The following is a 23,555-nucleotide window of genomic DNA, read 5'->3' as shown; positions in this document are numbered from 1 at the left end:
TGTGCAAAAGAGGAACCTGATAACATCGACAGAAGCAAGATGAGACCCATAACTAATACCTCCTCTTGCGCTATGGAAACCTCACACCCTAACAAATATTTGATTGTTTGACATTCTTGATTTCCCCGAGGGCTCGGCTGACTTCCAGGAATATTAAAAAATCTTGAGCACAGTTCCAAGAGGGGAGGCCTAAGGTATGAGGTTTGGAGGTGCGAGAAATGCAGAGTATAAAACAAAGACAAACAAACAAAAAAAAAGGCTGTTTTCCACTCAACCAGTTCCAACGCTGCTAATAAGCCACGTAAAACAACATGCGCAAGCGGCGACTACTGGTGCACAGCAACACAAAGCGTTATTATAGGTTCCAGATGCCTTTCACAATTAGTGGTAATATAAAGAAGGCATACTGTACTTACAGCCTCACCGTGGGGTCCCCTCTCCCCTGCACTTCCTGGAATACCCGCTTTACCCTGGAGACACACACAGCATCAATCAAGCTAACGAAACCACACCATTCATCATAAAGTCAATGTAAAAGCAGTTTCAACCAAGGCCTGCATAGATGCATTTGAAAATTGTATTAATGCAAAAAATAAACAGAACAGGGAAAATGTCAGGCATCCAGATAAAACAGGATGTTTTTCAATCACTAGATGGTGCTGTCGAGCCAGGGACAATGGAACTGTCGGTCCATATCAGTATTTACAGCAGAAAAAGTGTTTTCCGTTTTCATATTGATGGATATGACATTTGAACATTTTGTTGTCATAAAAAAGCATGATCAATGTTTGCTTCTTTCTCTTTTTAAATGTTGAAACCAAAAACATGAACAGTTTTTATATGCTGCGCATAGACTCATTCATTACATGCTCTATGTAACAATGCCCAAAAATATCTTTACAATAGCCTTTTTACTTGACCATTTATGACTAAAACATCCTCTAATTAGTAGATTAACACTTTAGCTGTTCACAATGGGTAGCCTACTCCTGCAAGCCTCTGGACAATCGTTTTTTAGCCTGGATTCAGGTTCAAAATTTCCGCCCTCTGTCTGCGATGTGATGTCATCTGCACATTGTCTACGTGCAGAAGGGAGTGTGCAGTTTCCTTTTTCGGCCACAGGTGGCAGTAGCAATTCAAAATTCAATTTTCTGCATTCAGCCGCTTTAAACCTGAATAAGTTAAAACTACCAAATACTTACATTCATAGAGATAATGATGCTCTTAAATGACATAATCTCATAATTAATCATCTTATCGTAGTTTGCAATGGTAAACACATTTTAAACACATTTTGCACAGCCATACAAAAGCACAGCTACACAATTTGAAGTAGGTCTATAATTAAATTTACTGAGGATTTTCACGGTTTAACGGTAGACTTATTGATAATTCCTGATAAGGTACACATGATTAGAGGGGAAGTCAACCCCAAAATTTTCTTTCTAATATTTATTATGGAGCCGCACTAGTACAGTATTCTGATTAATATTGTATTTGTGGAATATAAATAAAGCAATAAAATCCACTGGTATTTATCCATCACAAGGGGCGGCCCTTTTGCCACTTGCTGTTGACTGAAAATGACATTACAGTTAATCAGGGCTCAGGTAAACCAATCACGGCTCAGCTTCAGAAAACAGGTGAGGCGTGATGCCATTTTCTGTCGACAGCAAGTGGCAAAATGTCTGCCCCCTGTAATGGATGAAAATGGGTGTATTTTGATGCTTCACTCATATTCTACAAACAGAATATTAATCACCATGTCGTATTTAGACTAGTGGGGACACATACAACATATTTTTGTAAAAAAAATTCTTGGGTTGACTTCCTCATTAAGCTTCCAGAGAGATGATCTGTCCTGCATTTATCCAATTGATGACATTACAAGAAGAGTAGATCACCTTAACTAATTGCTATATGCATTGAATTGCCTTTGAAACAAGAGGTAAAATACAGAAACAATGGACAGAATCATTGTGTCCTTCTGACTATGTAGAATAGATCATAAATCATTAGAGATCCAGACATCATGTGACTTATTTCTCTGAACACGCTCCCCCGTGGCAGGAAAGTAGAGGTGCAGAATTAATGGACTACAATGGCGTGGAGGGCTAAAACTGGCGTTTAGCCGTCAACTTTCCACCCAAGAGCATTGACAGTCACTTTGATGAAAAGGACATGAAATACATGCTCGAGGTGGACAGGTTACATTGCCGATGAAGTGTCAGGAGCGTTTTTTTTTCAACTCGGCGACGTTGCTAGTGGAATTCCCCCTCTTACACCGGTGAGTGCTTTTAAATCGATCATACAAAGTTTGTATGATTTACGATTTATTTCCCCTTTATGTGTGGTCAAAATGCCATCAAAGTTAGCAGTGTTATTTAGGTATGTTAGCAACTTAGAAGCTTTTACTTGGGCCACGGCCGCCGTCATGTATGCCGTAAAATGTCTTCTTTATGGTGTTGGTCAGTTATGGCGGCCGTGGCTCAGGGTGTAGAGGCGGTCGTTCAGTAACCAGAAGGTCGGATGTTCGATCCTTGCTCTCCCCAAGTCATGTGTCGTTGTGTCCTTGGGCAAGGCACTTGACACACATTGCCTCCAGTGCTACTCACACTGGTGTATGGCAGGTGTGAATTTTTGGTGGTGGTCGGAGGGGCCGTAGGCGCACACTGGCCGCCACGCTTCCGTCAGCCACCACAGTGTGAATGTGTGAGCACACAAATAACGCAACCATTGTGAAGCGTCTTTGAGTATCTGATTAGGTAGAAAAGCGCTATATAAATCCGCTGCATTATTATTATTATTATTAAATTCAACTGTGTAATATATATATTAAACCGTAGCAGCACAATCGAACAAAACAGATTACAGTATTTCCCCCACATTTTGTGTGTGGTAACAGTTAGCATCTGCTGATTCAACCACCATGTGCAAAGTCCTCCATCAGCTATGCATTGATTTGATTTTTGGAGACTGCTTGATCCCTTTTTTTGCCTCTTCTCGTTGTGGCAGCTGGTCCACAACAACTATCAATCATTGTTAAAGTGTGGCATTTATCATTTACTCAAAGTGGCAGACGCGTTTTCTATGCTGCCAAAATGGCTGCACTAACGCCCATTTTGGGACGCGTGACGTCAATGTCCGGATCTCTATGGACACTTTTCGTCTTTAAAATGCAATCTAAAAAACACACACATGCGAGCGCGCTCACACACATTTAAGTACAACTCAGCAAATACTGAATAAAATAAATGTTTCTCACAGGCTTCCCAGGGAGGCCTCTGTCTCCTGGAACGCCAATTTTGCCCTAGAGAAAGAGAAACAAGTATTTGATGAGATCTGGCATATTGTAAAGAAATGTTGAAAGTGTAGTTGCAGGTTGCACCAATTCACACAAATCATGATCCTTGACTAAATATATAAATCAGCCATTTATTTGAATTGTTTCAAAGAATAGGTCATCTGCCATCCATCCATTTTCTTAACCGCTTGTCCTCACAAGGGTCGCGCGGCGCACTGGAGCCTATCCCAGCTGGCTTCGGGCAGTAGGCGGGGTACACCCTGAACTGGTTGGATAGGTCATCTTATGAGTGAGTAATCATTGTGTGTAGGCTACACACAAGAAAATCCCATTTTATTTGCATTTTCTAACTGTCCAGAGTGGCTTATTTACAGCCACTCATAAAAGTGGCGCCGCTGATGATACTAAATACCCCTTGCATGACTATAGACCGTTATTAGGGGTGTGAATTGCCTAGTACCTGGCGATTTGATTCATATCACGATTCATAGGTCACGATTCGATTCGATTAATCCCGATGCGAATCTATCAATTGATTATTGTGATTTTTTTTTTGGGGGGGGGGTATAAATTTAGAAAATACTAATCAATAAACTTGTACATGTAGACTGTAAAATTTGTATGAAAATGTATTTATTTATCTGAAATTCAGGCTTATAACTGAGCCACTGCATTTAACAAACAGGTTGCAGTCTGTTTCATGTTTGAACAGCACTGAAATAAAATATTAAGGCTTAATGTTCCATTAATATAACATTCTTCGATGCTTAATGTGTGAATCCTAACCCTAAGAAAGATATTTTGTTGAATATTCCCATAAAAAATAGATGTTTAAAAATCGATTTGGCCGCATATCGAATCGATTTGAGAATTGTGCGCTGTAATATCGCGATATATTGCCGAATCGATTTTTTCTAACACCCCTAGTTGCTATAATTCTTAGTTGCATTTGGATGTACAGTACAATAACATGTTGTGAATAACAGAGTTAAGTTAACAGGCAACAAAAAAGATTGAAGTCTCACTTGGCTTTTACAGAGGCCTATAATATAAAAAACTAAATAAATAAAAATATAAAAAATATATAAAAAATATATAAAAAATCTTCAAAGGACACATGCTTGTTAACCATGATGCACAATGATGCTTTTCTTCTTCTTCTTCTTTTATGACAATCATTAGTCCTGGCTTTAGATCACAGATGTCTAACTTAAGGCCTGCAGGACAGATCCAGATTTTATATGACCTTCTAAAACTTTCCGCAATGTTTTCTTGACTTCTGTTCAAAACAAATACCATCATTAAAATGATAATAATCAAATACAAGGTTAATCATATTACATATATATGGGGCAGGAATTCTGCCTCACGCTCTAGCCATATATCTAGTCCATAAAGAAACACAATGCTGTTCAGCTTCTGACTAACAGACATTATGACTAATTAAAAATATATATATTTTAACGGCTACCCCAATTCTTTCATTGCAATAAAAATGACAAATATTTGTTGTATTTTTCGGCAGTCTGGATGACTTGAGGCTCCATGCTGCCTCTCACAGTTCAGTCTTAGTACTACGGCAAACATTTGGTTTGGGGGAGGTGCATCACACTGGAGGTATGTGTTGTTCATCCCACCAACACAACACTCAAGGAGCAGTGAGCACACACTTGCTGTGTTTTTTTAATCATTATGTGGGGGGTCTCTTAGATTTTATAGAATGATAAAGATATTCAAAATATTTATCGGTATTAGTACAACCACATTCAGGAAACTGCAAATAACAACAAATCAAGTTTACTTACTATAAAACCAGTTTCTCCTTTTACACCAATATCACCAATTTCCCCCTGAAAGAAGAATATTTCAATATGAATAAAAAAATAAATAAATCAATGACACAATGAAAATAAATCATGTTCCATTTTCAGCGTGTTTATCATTTCTCATTTGTATGGGGACAGATTTTGCTATAGTGTGTGTTTACCTTGGTGCCTTCGGGGCCCGGTTCTCCCAGTGGGCCATCAGGACCTCGGGGCCCCTGAGGGTGAAACAATGTCGCGAATCAACGAATGTACATTTTGCATTAAACTGTCAAATTCAAGTTCTAATGATGATGCAACTGCATGGAAGGTCCCACAAACATTACTAGAATTTGACCACCTCACAGGAAAATCAACAGATAAAAATCTTATTTTTTTATCCAGTTCAGGAACCCCTAAAAGCAGATGTTTTTATCCTGTTTGCTTATCTTTTATACTTCTTTCTTCAGAGGATCTGCTTCAATTTAGAGATGCCTAAATTCCAATATTCTCTCAAGTCAGGAAAGAAAATGCTTGTATTCTGCTTATTTATTACATTTCTGGTAATTGGTATTACATCAGGTCATACGTTTTAATAAATGATTTGGTACCATCCTGCTGTATATCATCCATTTGTTCAGGACAACATTATTTGTGGTTCCTAACTAACATAATAACATACTTTAAATAATATGGCTAGCTCAAACAAACAGTAAATTAAAATGCTGTTCAACAGTGACTTAAGAGGAAAAAAACAATCACCCCTATATAAATACTTGATGGTGTAGAGACAATTCACTGTCATAGTTACTGTCAAGTGACAGTAAGTATGATTTTGTCTCATATTGTATCGTAGCTGCATGTACCACATAACATCATAACATCCCAGTGTAGACACAAACAAATGAACACATGGAAATTGTGTCTAGTTGTTGGAGAAATTCTAGTCAACAAACCATCACAATCTAACAAACTCAGCTGTGACTGATCTTCATTGCTTGCACATGGGTGGTCTTGGTCGGTCGGGTATGTGGTGCATTGCACGGAACAAACCGTATACGATAACAAGATAAAAAAATAAGTAATAGTACATGCTCTATTCCCAAGAAAGAGCTCGGACTCAATCAAGAGATTTGCTTTTAGGCAGTAGAGGTCAAGTTCAATGTGACTGATCTTTAAAATGAAAGATGCTAATTTGTAAATGCTATGGGTAACTCATATTTGTAATACGTACAGCAAATCCCAATTACAATAAAGTTGTTGTTTTTTTTGGGTGGCAATATTCTCATTTTGGGGGGTTACTATGGAGGACCAAAACTGCCAAAATTAAAAAATAAATAAATACAACAAATGCAACAGCAGAGCCCAACCCTAGACACGATTATTTGAATAACAATGACCTGATAGAGCGTCTGCGGCATGAAATAAATAAATGTGGGAGCAGAGCGTTTTTATTTGATATTTAATATATTTCTCTATATATAGGAGGCGCTAGAGAGCAGCATATAGACATAGTAGACGTGTTTCCAGACGCTCCTCCGTGCCATTCAATAATTTAACTGTCTCTTAATGTTGACATCAAACCTCAACCTCAGTTAAGAGAGTGCCATTAATCTATGCAACTGCATACCATGAAGTCATGCCTAAAAAAGCCACAGAAGATCCCAACTACGAGTGCTCACAATGCTAGCGATAGCATTATCACAGGCCAGACTTCGTGTGTGGAAATGGACAATCTGCCGATGTGGGAAAAAGTCTCGGATAAGATCCTCAACCATGTCAATGAAAGGTTTGACAAGCTGGATTTGACACTTCAAGCAATGCATAAATCCCAACAAGAATTACTTGTAAAAGTAATTAAGGCAATTTCTTCTTAAAAGTTCCTTAAAAATTTTGAAGCAGATAAAAAAAAAAAAACATTGGCTTCCCAAAGGTTTCAATCTATGCTCCATTAACAAGACGTTTAAACACATGTTTAAACCTGGGTTGATGGACAGTGTTTTTGAGGATTGTGGGGGGGGGGGGGGGGGGGGAAAGAGAGAGAGAGAGAGGACTTATATTGCAACAATAAATGTTCTTCTTTTTCTGAACTTCAAGAAAGATACCATCTTCCTCATTCACATTTTTTTTGCTACCTCCAAATGAGGCATTTTGTGCAGGATCATATTCCAGAATTCATAACCAAACCATCATGCAGCTTTTATGATGTTTTACTTTTACAGCCACAGTTGAAACATTTGACCCCTCGCTTTATTAGTGTTTTTAAAACACCGGTGGATACCAGTTATCTTAGAGAAGCCTGGGCTGTAGATCTAGGTGTTGGTGTTAGAGAAGATTTATGGAAGGAGGGACTGGTTAGCATACAAACATGTTCTGTTAACTCCAGGTACAGACTAATTCAATTCAAAGTTTTACATAGGATTCATTACTCCAAAACCATACTAAGTAAATTTTTTCTATCTGTGTCTCCTTTGTGTGATAGGTGTGGTACTACTGAAGGCTCACTTGCACATTTGTTTTGGCTTTGCCCTGTACTGAATTTTTTTTGGTCTGAAATATGTAAATAGTTTTCTAAACAATGTAAAATAGTGGTTCAGCTCGATTGTAAACTGACAATATTTGGTTGTTCTGACTTGACCAAGACCCTTCCCTTTCACCAAGCAGGTTCTCAAGGTCGGTATGGTTGTAGCAAGAAATTAATATTACTAAATTGGAAAACTCCATAAGCCCCATGCTTCAATAGATGGCTAAATGAAATGGCACAGTATGTAAGGCTGGAGCGGATTCGTTTTGATAAAAATAATTTAAGAGATAAATTTGTAAAAGTGTGGGAACCTTTTTTGACACTACTCGATTGCTAGTCACTAGTGTTATAAGCTCTGGCGCTGTCCGTATAAATTTATCTACATTTAAATTTTTTCGCTTTGTGTGTAAATCTTTGAATATGATGACAATCCACCATTTGTTTTTTTTAATGCTTTTTGCTTTCATTCTGTGTTTGTTTTTTTGTTAGTTGTCGTTTTTTTTCTTCTTGGATTTGTTCTATTGCATGAGGGAAAGATCTTAAAAAAATATTTAGTTATTTTTTTATAATAAGAAAATCCTGACCAAGGACACGTACCTTCTGTCATGTCGTTTGGTGTGCGGCATATAATACAAACAGTGATCCCCCCCCCCCCCGATTGAGAGGATTGAGCTCTGCTGTGAACTGCAAAAATCTACATTTGTAATTGCCTAGAGGTCCCACAAGATGGTGGCAAAACACTTCTTTCCATTTAGATAATGTATTGGCTCCACTAAATGGAGATCCTCTCCTCACTTCAACATCATTCCTTGGCTCAAAGATGTGACAAAATTGTGTCAAAGAAGTACTGTTATAGTAAACATGACTTTGGCCAACACCAAATAGGTGAGTTTTTCAGAAAATAAGACCCCGCAAAAAAAAAAAAGAGCAAATAGGCGAATTAACCAATGATAAACGGCAAATGGGTTTACTGCATTCCAATGAGTTCCTTTAGTTCTTACCCTACGACCCTTTGTACCGATGCTGCCGGGACTCCCTGTCTGCCCCTGTAGACCCTGTGAGGGAATAAATACAAAACAATGATGATTGGAAAGTTCAGAAATTAACACATCAAGTTAAAATGAGGTAAACAACACATATGATGAATAATAATACCATGTACTAATTCCTCAGTTTGTCAAAGCAGTGTGTGAAAAACTAAACAGATTGACCCAAATGATGGTACATAAAATTCAAAATTCAATATTTAGCAGCAGTTAATTAGAACTTTGTTGGAGATTTTGGTCCACAGTACTTGACAATGTTGCTTGAGGTCTGGAACTATTTTGTTTCTGCACAGAATTTCATACATGTTTCGTTCTGGGCTTTGACACGGCCATTGCAACTCCCTGTTGCAAGAGCTATATTAGATTAAAAATGTGACTATGACATGCACATGCTACAATACTGCAAAACAGATTGGTTTTCCTTTCATCTCTATTTGATACTTGATACACTGTGTTTAACTAAAAGGATGTGTTCAGTTTTTGACAATCACCACTTTCGGATATTTGAATGACTTTGTTCCAGATGTGCTGTGATTTGTTAAGATGCAACTTTGCACACATACTTATTAAAAAAAATAATAATTGGGGCACACTTGGTACCAGGAAACAGCTACTGTATACCTTTGAGTTTCAGAGAGCTTTCTCTTCCAAAACTGTAAATGATGGATAATTTATTGTTTAATTGAAATGAACAGTAGAACGATTTGCATATTTGATCATTTTCTCAAGGAGGAAACATGTATTAAAACCATTTTACTTCCATCATGTTCCATCCATGTTGCAAAAAGCTCTTTCCCCCACAGTTTTAAACAGATTTGTGAATAATGATGAAACCTAGCTATATTTTAATGCTAATTGCTGCAAAACGCAAACAGATAGAAATAAACTTTTTTTCCTAATGAAATAGACTCATCTTTCTTTTGGTAGGTTCCATTGTTTATAGCAATAGAACACAATATTCTGTGGGCCTTGCAAAATCAGTAAAAATCCAGTAAAACAGCCGGGAGCGAAGGGGGTTGCTTCAGTGAAAACGGCTGGGAGGGAATGAGTTAATGGTTTATAATTGATATTAGTGTGGGTTAAAGAAAAATGGATACCTACTATAAAATTACCCTTTAAATTTGTAAACATAAAGGTTTTCCAATTTGTATTTTAAGTATTGTCCTTGTTAACGTTAAAGTTATTGTTAGTATGATCCACTCTAATTGGTCAACAAAAACAAATGAAACAAGGGAATGAATGCACTGATTCACACACATACATATTATGATTACTAGAATAAGAAAAAAAGAATAAACGGCGAAAATGAAGGTATGCCACTTACAGGTGTACCTTGCATGCCGATGTCCCCAGGACTTCCAGGCAACCCTGGATATCCCTATAGCAATGAAACACAACAAACAGTATTGAAAGGTCGTACATATCTTATAATACATTCAACTTGTGAAACCATATGTGATTTTAGTACACATGAAGTGATGACAATATAATTTCTGGGTGACCTGTCATTCAGACTGGCAGCTCAAATCCGATTTTTAGCCCATCCATATTAAATGTGGATGGCTCTTTTGTAGTCTGAACAGTCACAAAGCACAAGAAATTCGATTTTTGCGGGACGAATTGGAACCGCATGCGGGAGGTAGTTTCATATCCGATTTGGACAGGATACATCGTAGTCTGATCAGCTCGAAACACTCAGAACTGATTTGACTGTCATGATGTCAATCACTCTACGCGTGCATAACTAATGCGCCCGCGCTGTCAATATCCAATCGGTTCGCTGCTCGGCTGTTTCCTTACATGCTCGGCAGTTAATCGCCTTGACGGCTCCACTGCCCTGTCGGCTCCTGTCATGCTCAACCGGTAATACAGTGACAGTTTACGTTACTTGCGCTGAAGCCGGTCTTGCTACCCCATCAGATCTTCACATGCGCAACCGGAAATAGCGAAATAGTCGGTCATAGCCATAGATATATGGTCGTTAAAAAAATTATAAATAAAGAAAATAAAGAAAAATAAAAGAAAACCGCTTCATGCGCTTGCGAGGAACGGGAAGTACGGAGCGGTAAACAGCGTCACATGACGTCAAACATTACACCCGGTGGACGCCGCCTCTTTGACGTCGTTGCTACAGCAACCTGTCAGATGGGTCAATAATGTGGCTCAGTCTGAACAGGGCCAGATTGGATTTGGACACTTGCTAAAAACAGCCCTAAAAATCAGATTTGAGGAGGAATCAGATTTGCCTGCAGTCTGAACGCAGCCATAGTGATTCAGTCATATTTATTAAATTTTATAAATTTGGGTTGAGTTTGTGTAGTTACATACACATGGAAACAAAAGATTGGGTGGAAGGCAGTCTCCAAGTACCCACTTCACATCAGTGATCTGTGATCGCCTTGGCCAACTTTATACCATCCGCCTAGTGGGCTGTGTTCTGTTCACACCCAAAACTGTTCAAAACACCCTTACCAGTGTTGCCATCTCCCCAGTAAGGAGAGTAGCTATTGGCTGTCCTTAAAGTCGCTAAGTGATGTCGTTGCCCAATTTGCATAATTGGCAATTTGCATTTAATAATAATAATAGACGCTGTAGGAGAGAGCAACAAAGTCATGGGAGTAAAAAAAAAAAAAACACCGTAAAGAAAAACAGAACAAGTGGCTAGATTTGTCGCTAGTCGCTTTTGACGAAAAAGGTCACCAAGAGGCTTTGGAAAGTCGCAAGATTTAGCGAGAAAGTCGATAAGTTAGCAACACTGCACCCTAAACCGTATGTGTAAGAAAATACCAAAGCAAAGGAAAGCCGACCCATAGATCGTGCTTTACGTCAGACTTGCGCAGGCCACAAATATAGAGCACACGGACTCTATTTTCATGGCCGCTGTAAATCCTGCATGGCACGTGTTGTATCTCTGTGTGGGTGAGTTTGACCCAGACAAGCACAGACTTCAATCATCACCAATCAAACTGTCTCCTTTCATTCCCTTTAACTAATTTGATCCCAAAAACGTATAAAAACGTTCTATTTTAAATATTGTTGCCCTCTTCCCTGACAGTCAACATCGATAGCGGGACCCGGATGAGGGCTCCGGCGTAGAGGCCAGGGGCTGCAGCGGCACGGGCGAACGGGCCAGGGACTGCAGCGGCACGGGCCAGGGGCTGCAGCGGCACGTGCGAACAGGCCAGGGGCTGCAGCGGCACGGGCGAACGTGCCAGGGGCTGCAGCGGCACAGGCGAACGGGCCAGGGGTCGCTGCCGCACGACGTGCGCCACCGGAACGGGAACCGGTGGCGGCCGCAGGACGTGCGCCGCCGGAACTGGAACTGGTCGCGGGCGCTGCACGAGCGCCGCCAGAACTGGAAACGGGCGCTGCACGAGCACCGCCAGAACTGGAAGCGGGCGCTGCACGAGCGCCGCCAGAACTGGAAGCGGGCGCTGCACGAGCGCCGCCAGGACTGGCAACGGGCGCCCCACTAGCGCCGCCGGAAACTGGAGGCGGGCGCTGCACGAGCGCCGCCAGAACTGGCAACGGGCGCTCCACTAGTGCCGCCGGAAACTGGCAACGGGCGCTGCACGAGCGCCGCCAGAACTGGCAACGGGCGATCAACTAGTGCCGCCGGAAACTGGAGGCGGGCGCTGCACGAGCGCCGCCAGAACTGGCAACGGGCGCTCAACTAGTGCCGCCGGAAACTGGAGGCGGGCGCTGCACGAGCGCCGCCAGAACTGGCAACGGGCGTTCCACTAGCGCCGCCGGAAACTGGCAACGGGCGCTGCACGAGCGCCACCAGGACTGGCAACGGGCGCTCCACTAGCGCCGCTGGAAACTGGAACGGTACCTGCCTCTTGGTCCGCTGGGTCCGTTTGTGGTGGGATCATTCTGTTACGGTCCGCCACGGAGCAGAGTTGAGTCTGTCTTACGTGTGGAGTGGAGGACCCAAAATGCCTCCCTGCATTTTGGGTCCTCCAGGAGAACCACGACCAGAGTGCGGGTGAGACTGACGTACTTTATTTTACAGAAAACACTAACCGGGGCACTGGTTAGTGTTAAATAAACAAAGAACTGAAAAGATACAAAGTCAAAGTGACAGACAGCTCTCCGGGGTTGACCGTGACAAGCGGCAATGATCCCACGCCGACTGATCACCCCCCGGGAACTAAATACAACCACACTAATGAGGAGACTAGACACACCTGGGGCCAGGCACAAGTGGCTGAGGGCCCGGATTGGTCAAGCCGAGGAAGGGCAGAACCCCACTCGGGACCAATCAGGACCCCCAACCAAAACCAGAGCCCCAGACATGACACTATCTAGGTAAGTAGATCTCATAATATGAATTACGGTGAGAAGTAAATGTAAAACATTCTAAAATTACATTTGAGTAAATTTACATACCCTTGGGGTATGTAAACTTATGAGCACACTGTATGGTGAGAAAACGTCTTAATGTCCATCAAATTGAAAATACTGTGTCAATTATTTTGATATTTTCAGAAGATGAACTTGACATAAGTAAAGACGTGCATGTGAATTTTGGTGACAATTCATAGCATTTTTGTGACATTAAGCAACGTTTAACTTTTGTACTTTGTACTAGTGCTTATAATTTTTCATACTCCATGAGTATGTAAACTTTCAAGCACAACTGTAACAAATAGTTATTTAATGAAAACTGAATCACATAACGAAATGATCCTCAAAGATGAAGTCAACTATGGGTCCTGGGCTGTGAGCAATGCAGGCATGCTACTCTCTGCAGAATGAGATGCACTGGTCTAAAGCAGGACAATTTTTCAATGATTTTTCTACATAGTAATTATTTTTGCATTTTGGTCATGAAGAAAAATTGCAGGTGAATAAATTTTGCCATTAGATACGCAGCTAAGCAACATAGTGTCACCACTGTGTCAAAGGCTTAGCACAAAGCATTGTACATAAAATTCAAAACTGTACATTTTATTATTACAATGGAGTAGCAATTTGATCATTGGTGCAAATTATTAACTCTCAAACAAACATAAGTGAAGACAAAATTATAGATTCATACTCACTCGTGGTCCTTTTTCTCCTGCTGGACCCGTTGCACCTGTGGGGCCACGGTCACCCTGGGGGGAAAAAAACCACAACAATAATAAAACTGGTTAAAAAAATAGGTAAATAAATAAAATTTAAAAAACACACACATGAAACTTATAAAGAAACTTATTTACATTATTTGTCAACAAAGCCATGAAAGTGGAGTTCAGAGAGACAGCTGGTTGGTTTTGAACAAGCATGTACTTTGAAACATTTGCTGACACCCTTGTGAATGAGGTGATCCAAACAAACACTAAATAAGCAGCAGGCATCTACCCCTTGAATTTTTTTGTGTCAAAAAAATTATGAAGTGATGAAATCACCAGGTGTCACGGAAATAAATATATGCATATTGCATAACGTAAAAGGAATTTTCACGCTGTCAAGGTGTGATTGGCGCTGACAGACGGAACAAGGGGGAAGTTTTATGCTCAAGAAAAATCAACTGCCAAGCGAGCAGCTTCAGAACATGTTTTGACACATGAGCACTTCTGAATCAAAAGGAGGGGGCAGATGTTTTACAATGAATACAGAGAGTTTGAAAAAGAAAATCAATAATGCATATATATTTTTCTAATGTGTGTGTGTTAAAAGTGTGCTTGAACTTTTTTCTTTATCGGTGCAAAGTAATTTTGGAAAGAAAAATAATAATTTAAATCCTGTCACATTACCTCTACCATAACCTTAAAATCAAAGTGCAATGAGAGGGGACAATGTGGGTGTGAGAGTGTTGACTGTTTATCTAAGGCAAGTCTTCATAGACCTCTGGGGCCTCAATTTATGTCTGCTTAACATGGCCTTAATTACAAGGGTCTGCAACTGACAAGCAAACTACTGATGATGACTGACAGCATAATGATAGCTAAAAACACCCCTTACCTTTTCACCAGGACCTCCGATCATGCCAGCGATCCCTACGAGGCCTACAAGACCCTGAAGAGAGAGAAAACATTTTTCAAAGGCACTGAGAGAATGTAGGCTATGCTAATGTGTGAGAGTCTGATTTTCCCTCATCTAAGAGTTATTTCCCAACCTGTTATGACACTTGGAATGCAAGAGGTCATAGATTGCAATGTAATGCTGCTGGCTAAAGGATAAAGCTGTGATTTGACCCATAAAGTGTGAAGTATTCAACTCAAATTAATTTTAAAATCGGACTAAGCTCATGTTGATGTCATTAATGTGTCAATGAATTAAACATAAGAACATCACCTAGCAAAAACAAAGTAAAATGATGACAGAATATACTCACACTGTAATCTGTTTATGTACAGATCAAGGACAATTAGAAGAATAATAAAGCAATAATGCAGTGAGACTAATGCTGTCCTAATGAGTTAATAATATTTATTTACATATTAAGTGGTACCTCAGCGTTTGAACATAATTCGTCCGGAAAAAAAAAGTCTGAATTGTTCAACCTCCGGAACATTTTTTCCAATAGGAAATAACGTAAATGCAATAAATCCGTTCCCAAACTCCAAAAACAGACAATTCCTATTTTAATTTCTATTTATGTTTTTTTTTCCCATTTACAGTACAGTACAGTATTTAAACAATAAAAAATGCCTTACCTTTTTTGTTGTGGTGTGATGGCATCAGTGGATGATAAATGCTATGTTAATGCTAGCTTTAGTTCAGTGCTGAGTTGGTGTATTTTACATTGGGCATATTATTAGACTAAGCTGTCCTTCCGTGCGTTGTTTAACGTCAGGCACGTTGTTGAACTGCTAAGGGGGATCCTCGTGCCAGTATTTACAGTAGTCAAGGTAGTTACAACGGCATGACAATCTCCTTCCTAATTCCACTGTGGTTTGTAGCACTGTATGTTTTTCTTTGCTTCCACTGGCACTGTTGTCTTACTTTGGGCCCATGGCGAAGAAAATTGCCGTGGAAAAATCGAAATGCACTCGCGAGTATGGAGCACCTCCGGGAGTATTCACGATTAAAGGGAAAATAACCATGGTTTGATATGTCCTCATGTAACCGCTTATATAAGGATATGTTGTTGTCCTGAACTGTTGTACGAATCCACGTGCCCAACAATTTGTAAATTAAGGGCGGAATCAGCCTGAGAACTCTTCCTTGTTTATACTACAGCCTTCCCTGCTTCGCAAAACATGTTTTCAAGAGTGTCTGAGAAAGGGCTTGGCTAGCCCGGTTTCTCACGTTAACGAATAGAAGACGGAGCGGCACACGGTCCGGACAGAGTCAGCTGTGGAACACGTACGATTGTCCAGCCGTTTTGCAGCTCGTTCTACCCGGACCGTAGGCTCTCCGGTCTAGTGTCAAGGTAAGCGCTGATGATGATCATATTATGCTGTTTAACGTTGTAGTGTATTGATTGCTGTTTGCGGGGAATAAAAGACACCATTATTCTAGCAAAGCGAGTTGTGATTATTGCTGTTTGCGGGGAATAAAAAGTACAATTATTCTAGCAAAGCGAGTTGTGATTATTGCTGTTTGTGGGGAATAAAAAGGTACAATTATTCTAGCACAGCACAGGTGTTGATTACTGTTTGCGGGGAATAAAACGTATGATTATTCTAGCACAGTATAAATGTTGATTGCTGTTTGCGGGGAATAAAAGGAACAATTATTCTAGCAAAGCATATCAGTCTCTGTGTATTCATTGTTGCCGCCGACCACTCACGATCCTGCATAAAAATATAAAGGTGAAATAGTGTTTTCCACAAAACAACGATCTGACTGGAAATGAGCAGTGCAGTCTCAACGACCGCAATGTAAGCATTCAGCATTGCTCGGCTTCACTCGGCTATCCGTTTTCAAGGTATGTTTGGCATAGCTTGTTTTGCTTGGGTGTTCGAACTCCGAAAATGAGTTCAAACTCTGAGGCATTTTTTACTCTTTACATTTTACTTTTTGGTTGAAGTCTGAATTGTACAAGTTCCGAGACGTTCAAACTGTGAGGTTCCACTGTACATGGTTGCTGACAATGTTGCGTCCAGTAAGTAAAAGTCCTTTGCCACTAGTGTTCATTTCATCCGCCATTTTTAAATGTAGTCTCAGTTTTAGTCCAGTTCAATCACGCTTGTTGGTTTTTATCAGTAAGTGACCCTCATCCCAATTTTATTTAGTCAACTTTTAATCAACAATAAGTCTAGCATTTTAGTCTTTATTTTAGTCCATGAAAACACATTTGTATTTGTCTAATTTTAGTCAAAAACTGTCAAAGTTTTAGTCTAGTTTTAGTCAGGACATTTCAGATCTAAAAGTATTTCACATAAAATTTTCTCTCATCATTTTGATGAAAAACAACTTGACACACAATTACAGTGTATCAACAAGTGGTTACTATGGCTCCATGCTATGAGCTAGTAAATTAGCCAGCATTAGTTCGCTGTTGGATTAACATTATTGTTGGAACATTATAGGCGTTGGATTAATGTTACATTATAACTATGATTTACTTTCTTTTTTTAACCTTTCACCGTGAATCCACCTCCTGTCTGTTCCATATGTTTGTGCATGTTGCACTCATTAGCTGCAGATTTGAAAAGGGGTGTGTCACTATGTGTCATATGACAGTGTCAAAGTGACAGATTAGAAGAGACAGGATTTTACAAAATCAAATAATTTTCGTCTCGTTAATGTTCATGAACTAAAATGTCCATCGATTTTAGTCCAGTTTTTATCAAGTGAAGTACATTTTCGTCTCGTCTTCATTCCTTGACGAAAATGCATATTGATTTAGTCCCAGTTATTGTTTGTTAATGAGGGTTTTAGTTTAGTCTAGTCTAGTTTTAGTCCGGTGAAAAAATGTGTGTTGACCAAATTATTTTTGTTTAGTTTTCGTTGATGAAATTAACATTATTTGACACAGGTTAAGATAAAAGAAACATGAAATTGTGTTCTGATTGTTCATTATTTCCCACTGCATACACCTGTTGATTCATAAAGGCAAACACTTGCAAATGTTTTCCTAGCCAACTGCTTTTTGCCAATGGGCTGTAATTGAGATTAAAAAATAAAGTTTTTCCCCCCCAAAACATTTGACTCAAAACCAGATATTTTGCATTTACAGATAATTACCATGGACAAAATAAATGAGGTTTCCCATGCTTTAATCGGTTTTCCACATCTTATCTGGTACTAGGGTACAGCAGCTAGGCAAATGTCGGCATGGCCTTTCTCTCCCAGTGAAGACAATTACAAAGCAAAATGAACAACATAATCCAAGCAGACCATCAGAAGATATATGAGGAAGAGATAAAGGCCTCCGATTATTGCCCATGGGAGTGGAAGGCATAATAGACTCGAGATAATATTGACCAAATGGGTTTAAGAGTGAGGTCACAACATGGAAAATGAGCCACACAGTAATTCTTATGGTTACCGTTAATGGCGAATAAATACTACTTTGAAAAAAAGTGTTTTGGGACTCCAGCTAATGTACTGTAAACATGCAAGAAGAGCTTAACCACTTCCAGATCACATCTGAGAGTTGGACTGTGGTTTCAACCAGTGCCGGTCTCTTCATAAGAGAATATTATGCTGCAAATAACACAATGGGTCGTATTTTGGTAGACAATCTACAGTAGTTGACCATGTTTGGGAATATGGCAGACTGCGCTGCGCCGCACCGGGCGTTACACGCCCCCAGCGCACCTGACAATTTGGTGAGGAAAATTTCGACCAGTTGAAAGCAGGTCTAAATTGTGTTGCAGGTGCTCCAACGCTCCCACGACGGCACAAGTGCCCCCTTTTACCAGCATTGGTCAAGGAAAATACCAAAAGAAAGAAAATTCCACCAATGCACATAGTTAAACTGTCCTTTCTGCTAGACTTGTGCTGGGCACGGAAACAGGGCCTTATGATTTATAAATAATTCCAAATATTTCATAGAATATAAAATTTACACTTCTTATCTATCCAGACAGATTCAATGATAAATTGAACTCATAGACAAGGATCAACATGCTACTATAGCACAGACAGTACAGAGCCAACCACCTAAGACTATCAAGAATCCAGGTCCAGAAAGTAAAAACCCTGAAACAGTTTATGTTTAGCCACAGGTGCTTCTACTCAATAGGTAGAGACGATCTTGTTAACCTGCTAGTTGAGTAGAAGCACCTGTGCCTCAAGCCACACTGTGGCAGGGTTTTTACTTTATGGACCTGGATTCCCCAACCCTGTGGATTTCTTAACTTATGACTGCCCTGATGTAGCCCACAAGCTCACTACTGGTCAAGCACACAGACCAATGTGGTCATAATATGCTTTTTTCTAGTTCGGAGTGCCAATATGAATGCATTATACAGTATTTTTCAGACTATCAGTCACTCTGGAGTATACGTTGCACCAGTCAAACAAATACATTATGGATAAGCAAAAACAACAACAACAACACATTTTTGGGAGAAATGTATTTGACAAAAACCAAGATCAAGAACAGTAGACCTCATACTTGTTCCTAAAATGTTTTTTTTCCTAATCGTGGGTGCATTCGTCACTGTTTCACTCTGATTCACCGAGTGTTGTTCAAATGTGCCGTTCAATTATTCAGAATGCCCCAGAAAAGGAGTGCCGGCGCCCAGTACGTCAAGCAGTACAGTTAGAAACTGTTTAACCACAAGCTGCTGATTTGTTTATAACAGGCTGTGTTCAGTAATTAATTAACCCCATGTTGATGGCAGCAAACAAGTTCTGGTTGGATTCGAAACTTCCACTTCTAACAACAGAAAGGTTATTGATTTTAGTTTAAAATGGCATTGCATTATTTGTCAAATGATTACATTTTTTAATCAGATTAATCATATCTTGGAATTTTGATTAACCCCAATTATTGCTTAATTAAAAAAGCTTTTTATCCCAAAATTTTGCCCGCCAAATTTAAAGAGCGCCTGTTATGTGTTAATTCCGTCAACATTTAATGTTGTGAGGACGTCTTCAACATTTTTTTGATCCACTGCACATACTCATCCTTTTTCTAATCAGTTTATTACTTGAATAATTTAAAATGGGAAAAAATGACCTGATATTCTAAATGTCATACACAAACGTTTATTAAATGCTTTACTTTAATGCATGTAGTTGTGTTTATTGCTCAAACACAACCTGTGCTACCTTTAATGTAACTATCCGCTGTCAGCTAAAGGATCATCTGCGGTCAAAATGAATAGTGTGATTAATCTGCGTTAATACATGATTAATGTGCTTTTTTTTGTGACTAATTAATTAGTAAACACTTAAACTTTGACAGATTTAATTATTTGTGGCCAAGAGATAGAATCCCGGTTGGTTCTGGCACCTTTTGCTGCTGTAAATAGTAAATCATTGTCATGGCAGAAGCCCCATGTTAACGAACCAGCAATACGTCACACATTAGTTGCCATGACTATTTCTTCGTCTTTCTCTGTTTCTTCTTCTGCTTTCTTTTGGTGGTTGATAAATGATTTTGGTGTATTACCGCCACCTTCTTTAGGTGGCTTTAATGGCTACATACTCATAGAAGGCTACTTAAAAATTGTCCAGGCTTTGGTTCATGTCATTCCTTGGTGCTTTCTGAAAATGAGCAGCACATTACATTACAGAATGCCTGAATAGTCTTCAGATTTCACTCTAACCTGCACAGAGAACAGCATGTGCAGAATGCAGTTAAGGAGAAAACCAAGTTCAAATATGAATTATACGTAATTTTGAATTATACGTAATTTTTTATCCCTTAATGTCAGAGGTGAGTAGTAACGAGTTACATTTGCTCCATTACATTTACTTGAGTAACTCGGGGAAAAAAAGTACGTCTTAGAGTTACTTGAGTAGATGTGTGAAGAAGAAACGTTACTCTTATTCCGCTACATTGGGGCCACTAGAGTCGTTACCCGCCGCCCCATTCATGTATTAGATTTACCGTATTTTCACGTAAGCGCTCCACTTGACTGACTGTATGGGAGCATTTCCGCGGACACATTGAGGCGCAATTCTCGTAATGTCCCGTCTCGAGCGATCTCGCAGTTCTGTAGTAGGTGCTCATGATGTTTACGGAAGACAGATGCCTGGAGATGTTAATATTACTTTAAAAACATCTCCCTCCCTTCATCGAACGGGTTCGGCCATTTGGTGTTGGTGTGTGTGCGCGCGCTTATAACTCGTGTTATGGTGCGGACGGATGGATTTCAACGACGACGTGCGTCGTTTGTCGCTCTTTTGCTCGTTGCTTAGTGCTTAAAAAAGACTTGTTATCCTTTCCGGAGGCAGTTCCGACACGAAAGCAAGTGGCCCCGTACTTCTTACTTCCTTTCCTCTGTGACCGGGCGAGGGGTCACATGACTACAGGGAATTCGCAAAAAGTGTTTCCATTACACTTTCGCGAAATACTTCTATTTAGACACGTCTCAAAAACCACCTCATGATAGCGTAATTTTTTTTTTGCGTTATTTGACTGATAGTTTTTTCAAAAATTGTGTGTTTCCATTACCAGCTTGTTTTTGCGCAACTTGCCTTTTGGGCAAAACTAAGGGTAATGGACACGCACTTTGTGACTATTGCGTGCAGTGCTTACACTAAGAAGAGTTCTATGTGAAGGTTAGGTAAACCGTTGCACGTTTGTTTGACTCGGTGACGGAGCCAACCTTGCAAAGCATTATGGGTTATGTAGTTGATTACATTCAATAGCGATTATTGTGCATTAGCTTTGTTGTACTAAAAAATAGATGTTATTTGAAATCAAATGCACCAACAAAGAACATACATTTTAACCATAAATAACAACATGTATACAGTGCATGTATTTGTATAATGATACATGTAATATTAGCATGATATCATTGAGATATTATTTTTATTTGTTTTGTTCCAGGTTTATGACCTGTGGTCTTATGTTCAATAAACAAACAAAGACAAACACGAGCCATAACAATGTGTGTGTCCTGCTGAGCTTTTTCGGAGGGCTAAAATAAATATATCCGAACACTGATGCTAACGTGTCTGCTTGCACTGCACAAAAACTTTTTAATTTTTTTTTTATTTTATGATTTGAAGATGCCAGCATTTCCACTAAATTTTATGTTTTTGTCTGTCTGCTGTCAGTTTTTAAAAATAAACCAGACTTCATGTTCAAGCAGTTGAGTACTTGAGTATTCATTTCAACGAATACTTTTTTACTTGTATTTGAGTGATTTTTTTAATGACTACTTTTTACTTTTACTTGAGCAATATTATTTTGAAGTAACGCTACTCTTACTTGAGTACAATTTTTGGCTACTCTACCCACTTTTGCTGACCGTATATATGTAAATGTTGAATGATTGTCTTTTTCTGTGATTGATTGGTGAAGTGTCAAAAAAAAAAAGTCTACCTTTTGCAAGAAAGTAATTGTACTGCCTTTTTTTTTTTTGCGCGAGATGCTGTGACTATCGCGAGACCTACAGCGAGACCGGGAAACCACAACATGGCGGCGCCCTGCTGCTAAGATAGAATTAGCTCTATTATACTAAACTAATCTAAATTTAACCATCATATATCTTGCCTTTCTTTTTTTTCCCCCTCTCTTTTTCATCCGACAGATTTGGAATACCACCCAACGTGGAGGACCTCGAACGCTTCATCGACGCATATTTTTACAGCTGCGCGATGGAGAATCCTTCCGTCGAGAAACTGTCGAGAAAACCTTCGAAAAAGAGGAAAAATGATTCAGCGACGGACACGGAGAACCTAGCCACTACGGAGGTTTCGGTCAGTATGCTGGAGTCCATAAATAAAAAATTTGAGGTCCTCTCCCTAATCAGCGAGGACGTCAAAGAATTGAAAGTAAGTATGGAATTCTTCAGCCAACAAGTAAGTGAGCTCCAACGAGACAATGCCGAGTTACACTCTACACTCGTGACCGTTTCAGCCGAGTTAGAAACCGTTAAAAAGGAAAATAAAACGCTAAAAGAAACTGTTCTGGATATTCAATCCCGTAGCATGCGGGAGAATTTAATATTCTCAGGAATATCCGAGAATACCTCTGACAATCCAGAGGTTGAGATAAAAAAATTTATGACGACGTCGTTAAAAATTCCTCAGGAGTCGGTAAATAACATCTCTTTTCACCGGGTACATCGGCTTGGAGCCCCTAGGGGCAACAGACCCCGTCCTATTATCGCCAAGTTTGAGCATTTTAAACAGAAAGAATTTGTTAAAAGTAAAGGACGGGAGCTTAAAGGGACCTCATTTGGAATGAACGACCAATTCCCGAGAGAGATTAATGAGCGGCGAAAGGTACTGTTTCCTATAATGAAACAAAATAGGCAGGAGGGTAAACGGACTGCGATGGTCGTCGATAAACTATACATCGATGGCCAACTATTCCGGAACCCCAACTCCACTCCCTGGCTGTTCTAAATGGCATTGGTGGAACTAAACTTTGTTTGATCATTAGATGTATACATATACTGTATATGTGGTTATAAAACCTTAAATATGAATACTCATTATATTTAGGCGATATTATAAATATATTATTAAATACATAACTATATCTAAAGTATATTTAAACAAAAATCTCGCTTAGGTTACCAGTTATTGGTGTATTTTTATGTTTAATCCCCCGTTAACTTCCTTTACTTTTACCTCCCTACCTGTTTTTTCACTGTTATATTTACTTACTCGTTACCTCATATTTTACACAAATTACATAAACCACCTAACCACTTTGATTCTATCCTATAACATACTAATACTGACAAATGGCCTATGCAGATATATACACAGGACTGAGTCTATATTGTTTGTATGCATAAATTAGTTCTGGTTTCCTGGAATGTTTGTGGCGCTCGCTCAGAAGCAAAAAGAATAAAAAC

The 23,555-nt window shown here is 39.5% G+C and overlaps 1 protein-coding gene across 2 annotated transcripts in view; it reads right to left on the bottom strand.

Moving 5' to 3' along the window:
- Positions 1–23,555, bottom strand: part of col24a1 (collagen type XXIV alpha 1) — a 129,240-nt gene that overhangs the window by 37,849 nt on the left and 67,836 nt on the right. For both annotated transcript variants that reach the window (XM_077584106.1, XM_077584105.1), the window contains exons 25-32: positions 14,629–14,682; positions 13,725–13,778; positions 10,001–10,054; positions 8,632–8,685; positions 5,292–5,345; positions 5,110–5,154; positions 3,266–3,310; positions 417–470 (exon numbers count right to left, since the gene is read on the bottom strand). In XM_077584106.1, coding sequence (XP_077440232.1) covers positions 417–470; positions 3,266–3,310; positions 5,110–5,154; positions 5,292–5,345; positions 8,632–8,685; positions 10,001–10,054; positions 13,725–13,778; positions 14,629–14,682 — 414 coding nt within the window. The remainder of the gene's footprint in view (positions 1–416; positions 471–3,265; positions 3,311–5,109; positions 5,155–5,291; positions 5,346–8,631; positions 8,686–10,000; positions 10,055–13,724; positions 13,779–14,628; positions 14,683–23,555) is intronic.

The sequence above is a fragment of the Vanacampus margaritifer genome, chromosome 13 (assembly GCF_051991255.1).
Source record: "Vanacampus margaritifer isolate UIUO_Vmar chromosome 13, RoL_Vmar_1.0, whole genome shotgun sequence".
Lineage (NCBI taxonomy): Eukaryota > Metazoa > Chordata > Actinopteri > Syngnathiformes > Syngnathidae > Vanacampus > Vanacampus margaritifer.
This window is presented reverse-complemented; position numbering and strand designations above follow the sequence as displayed.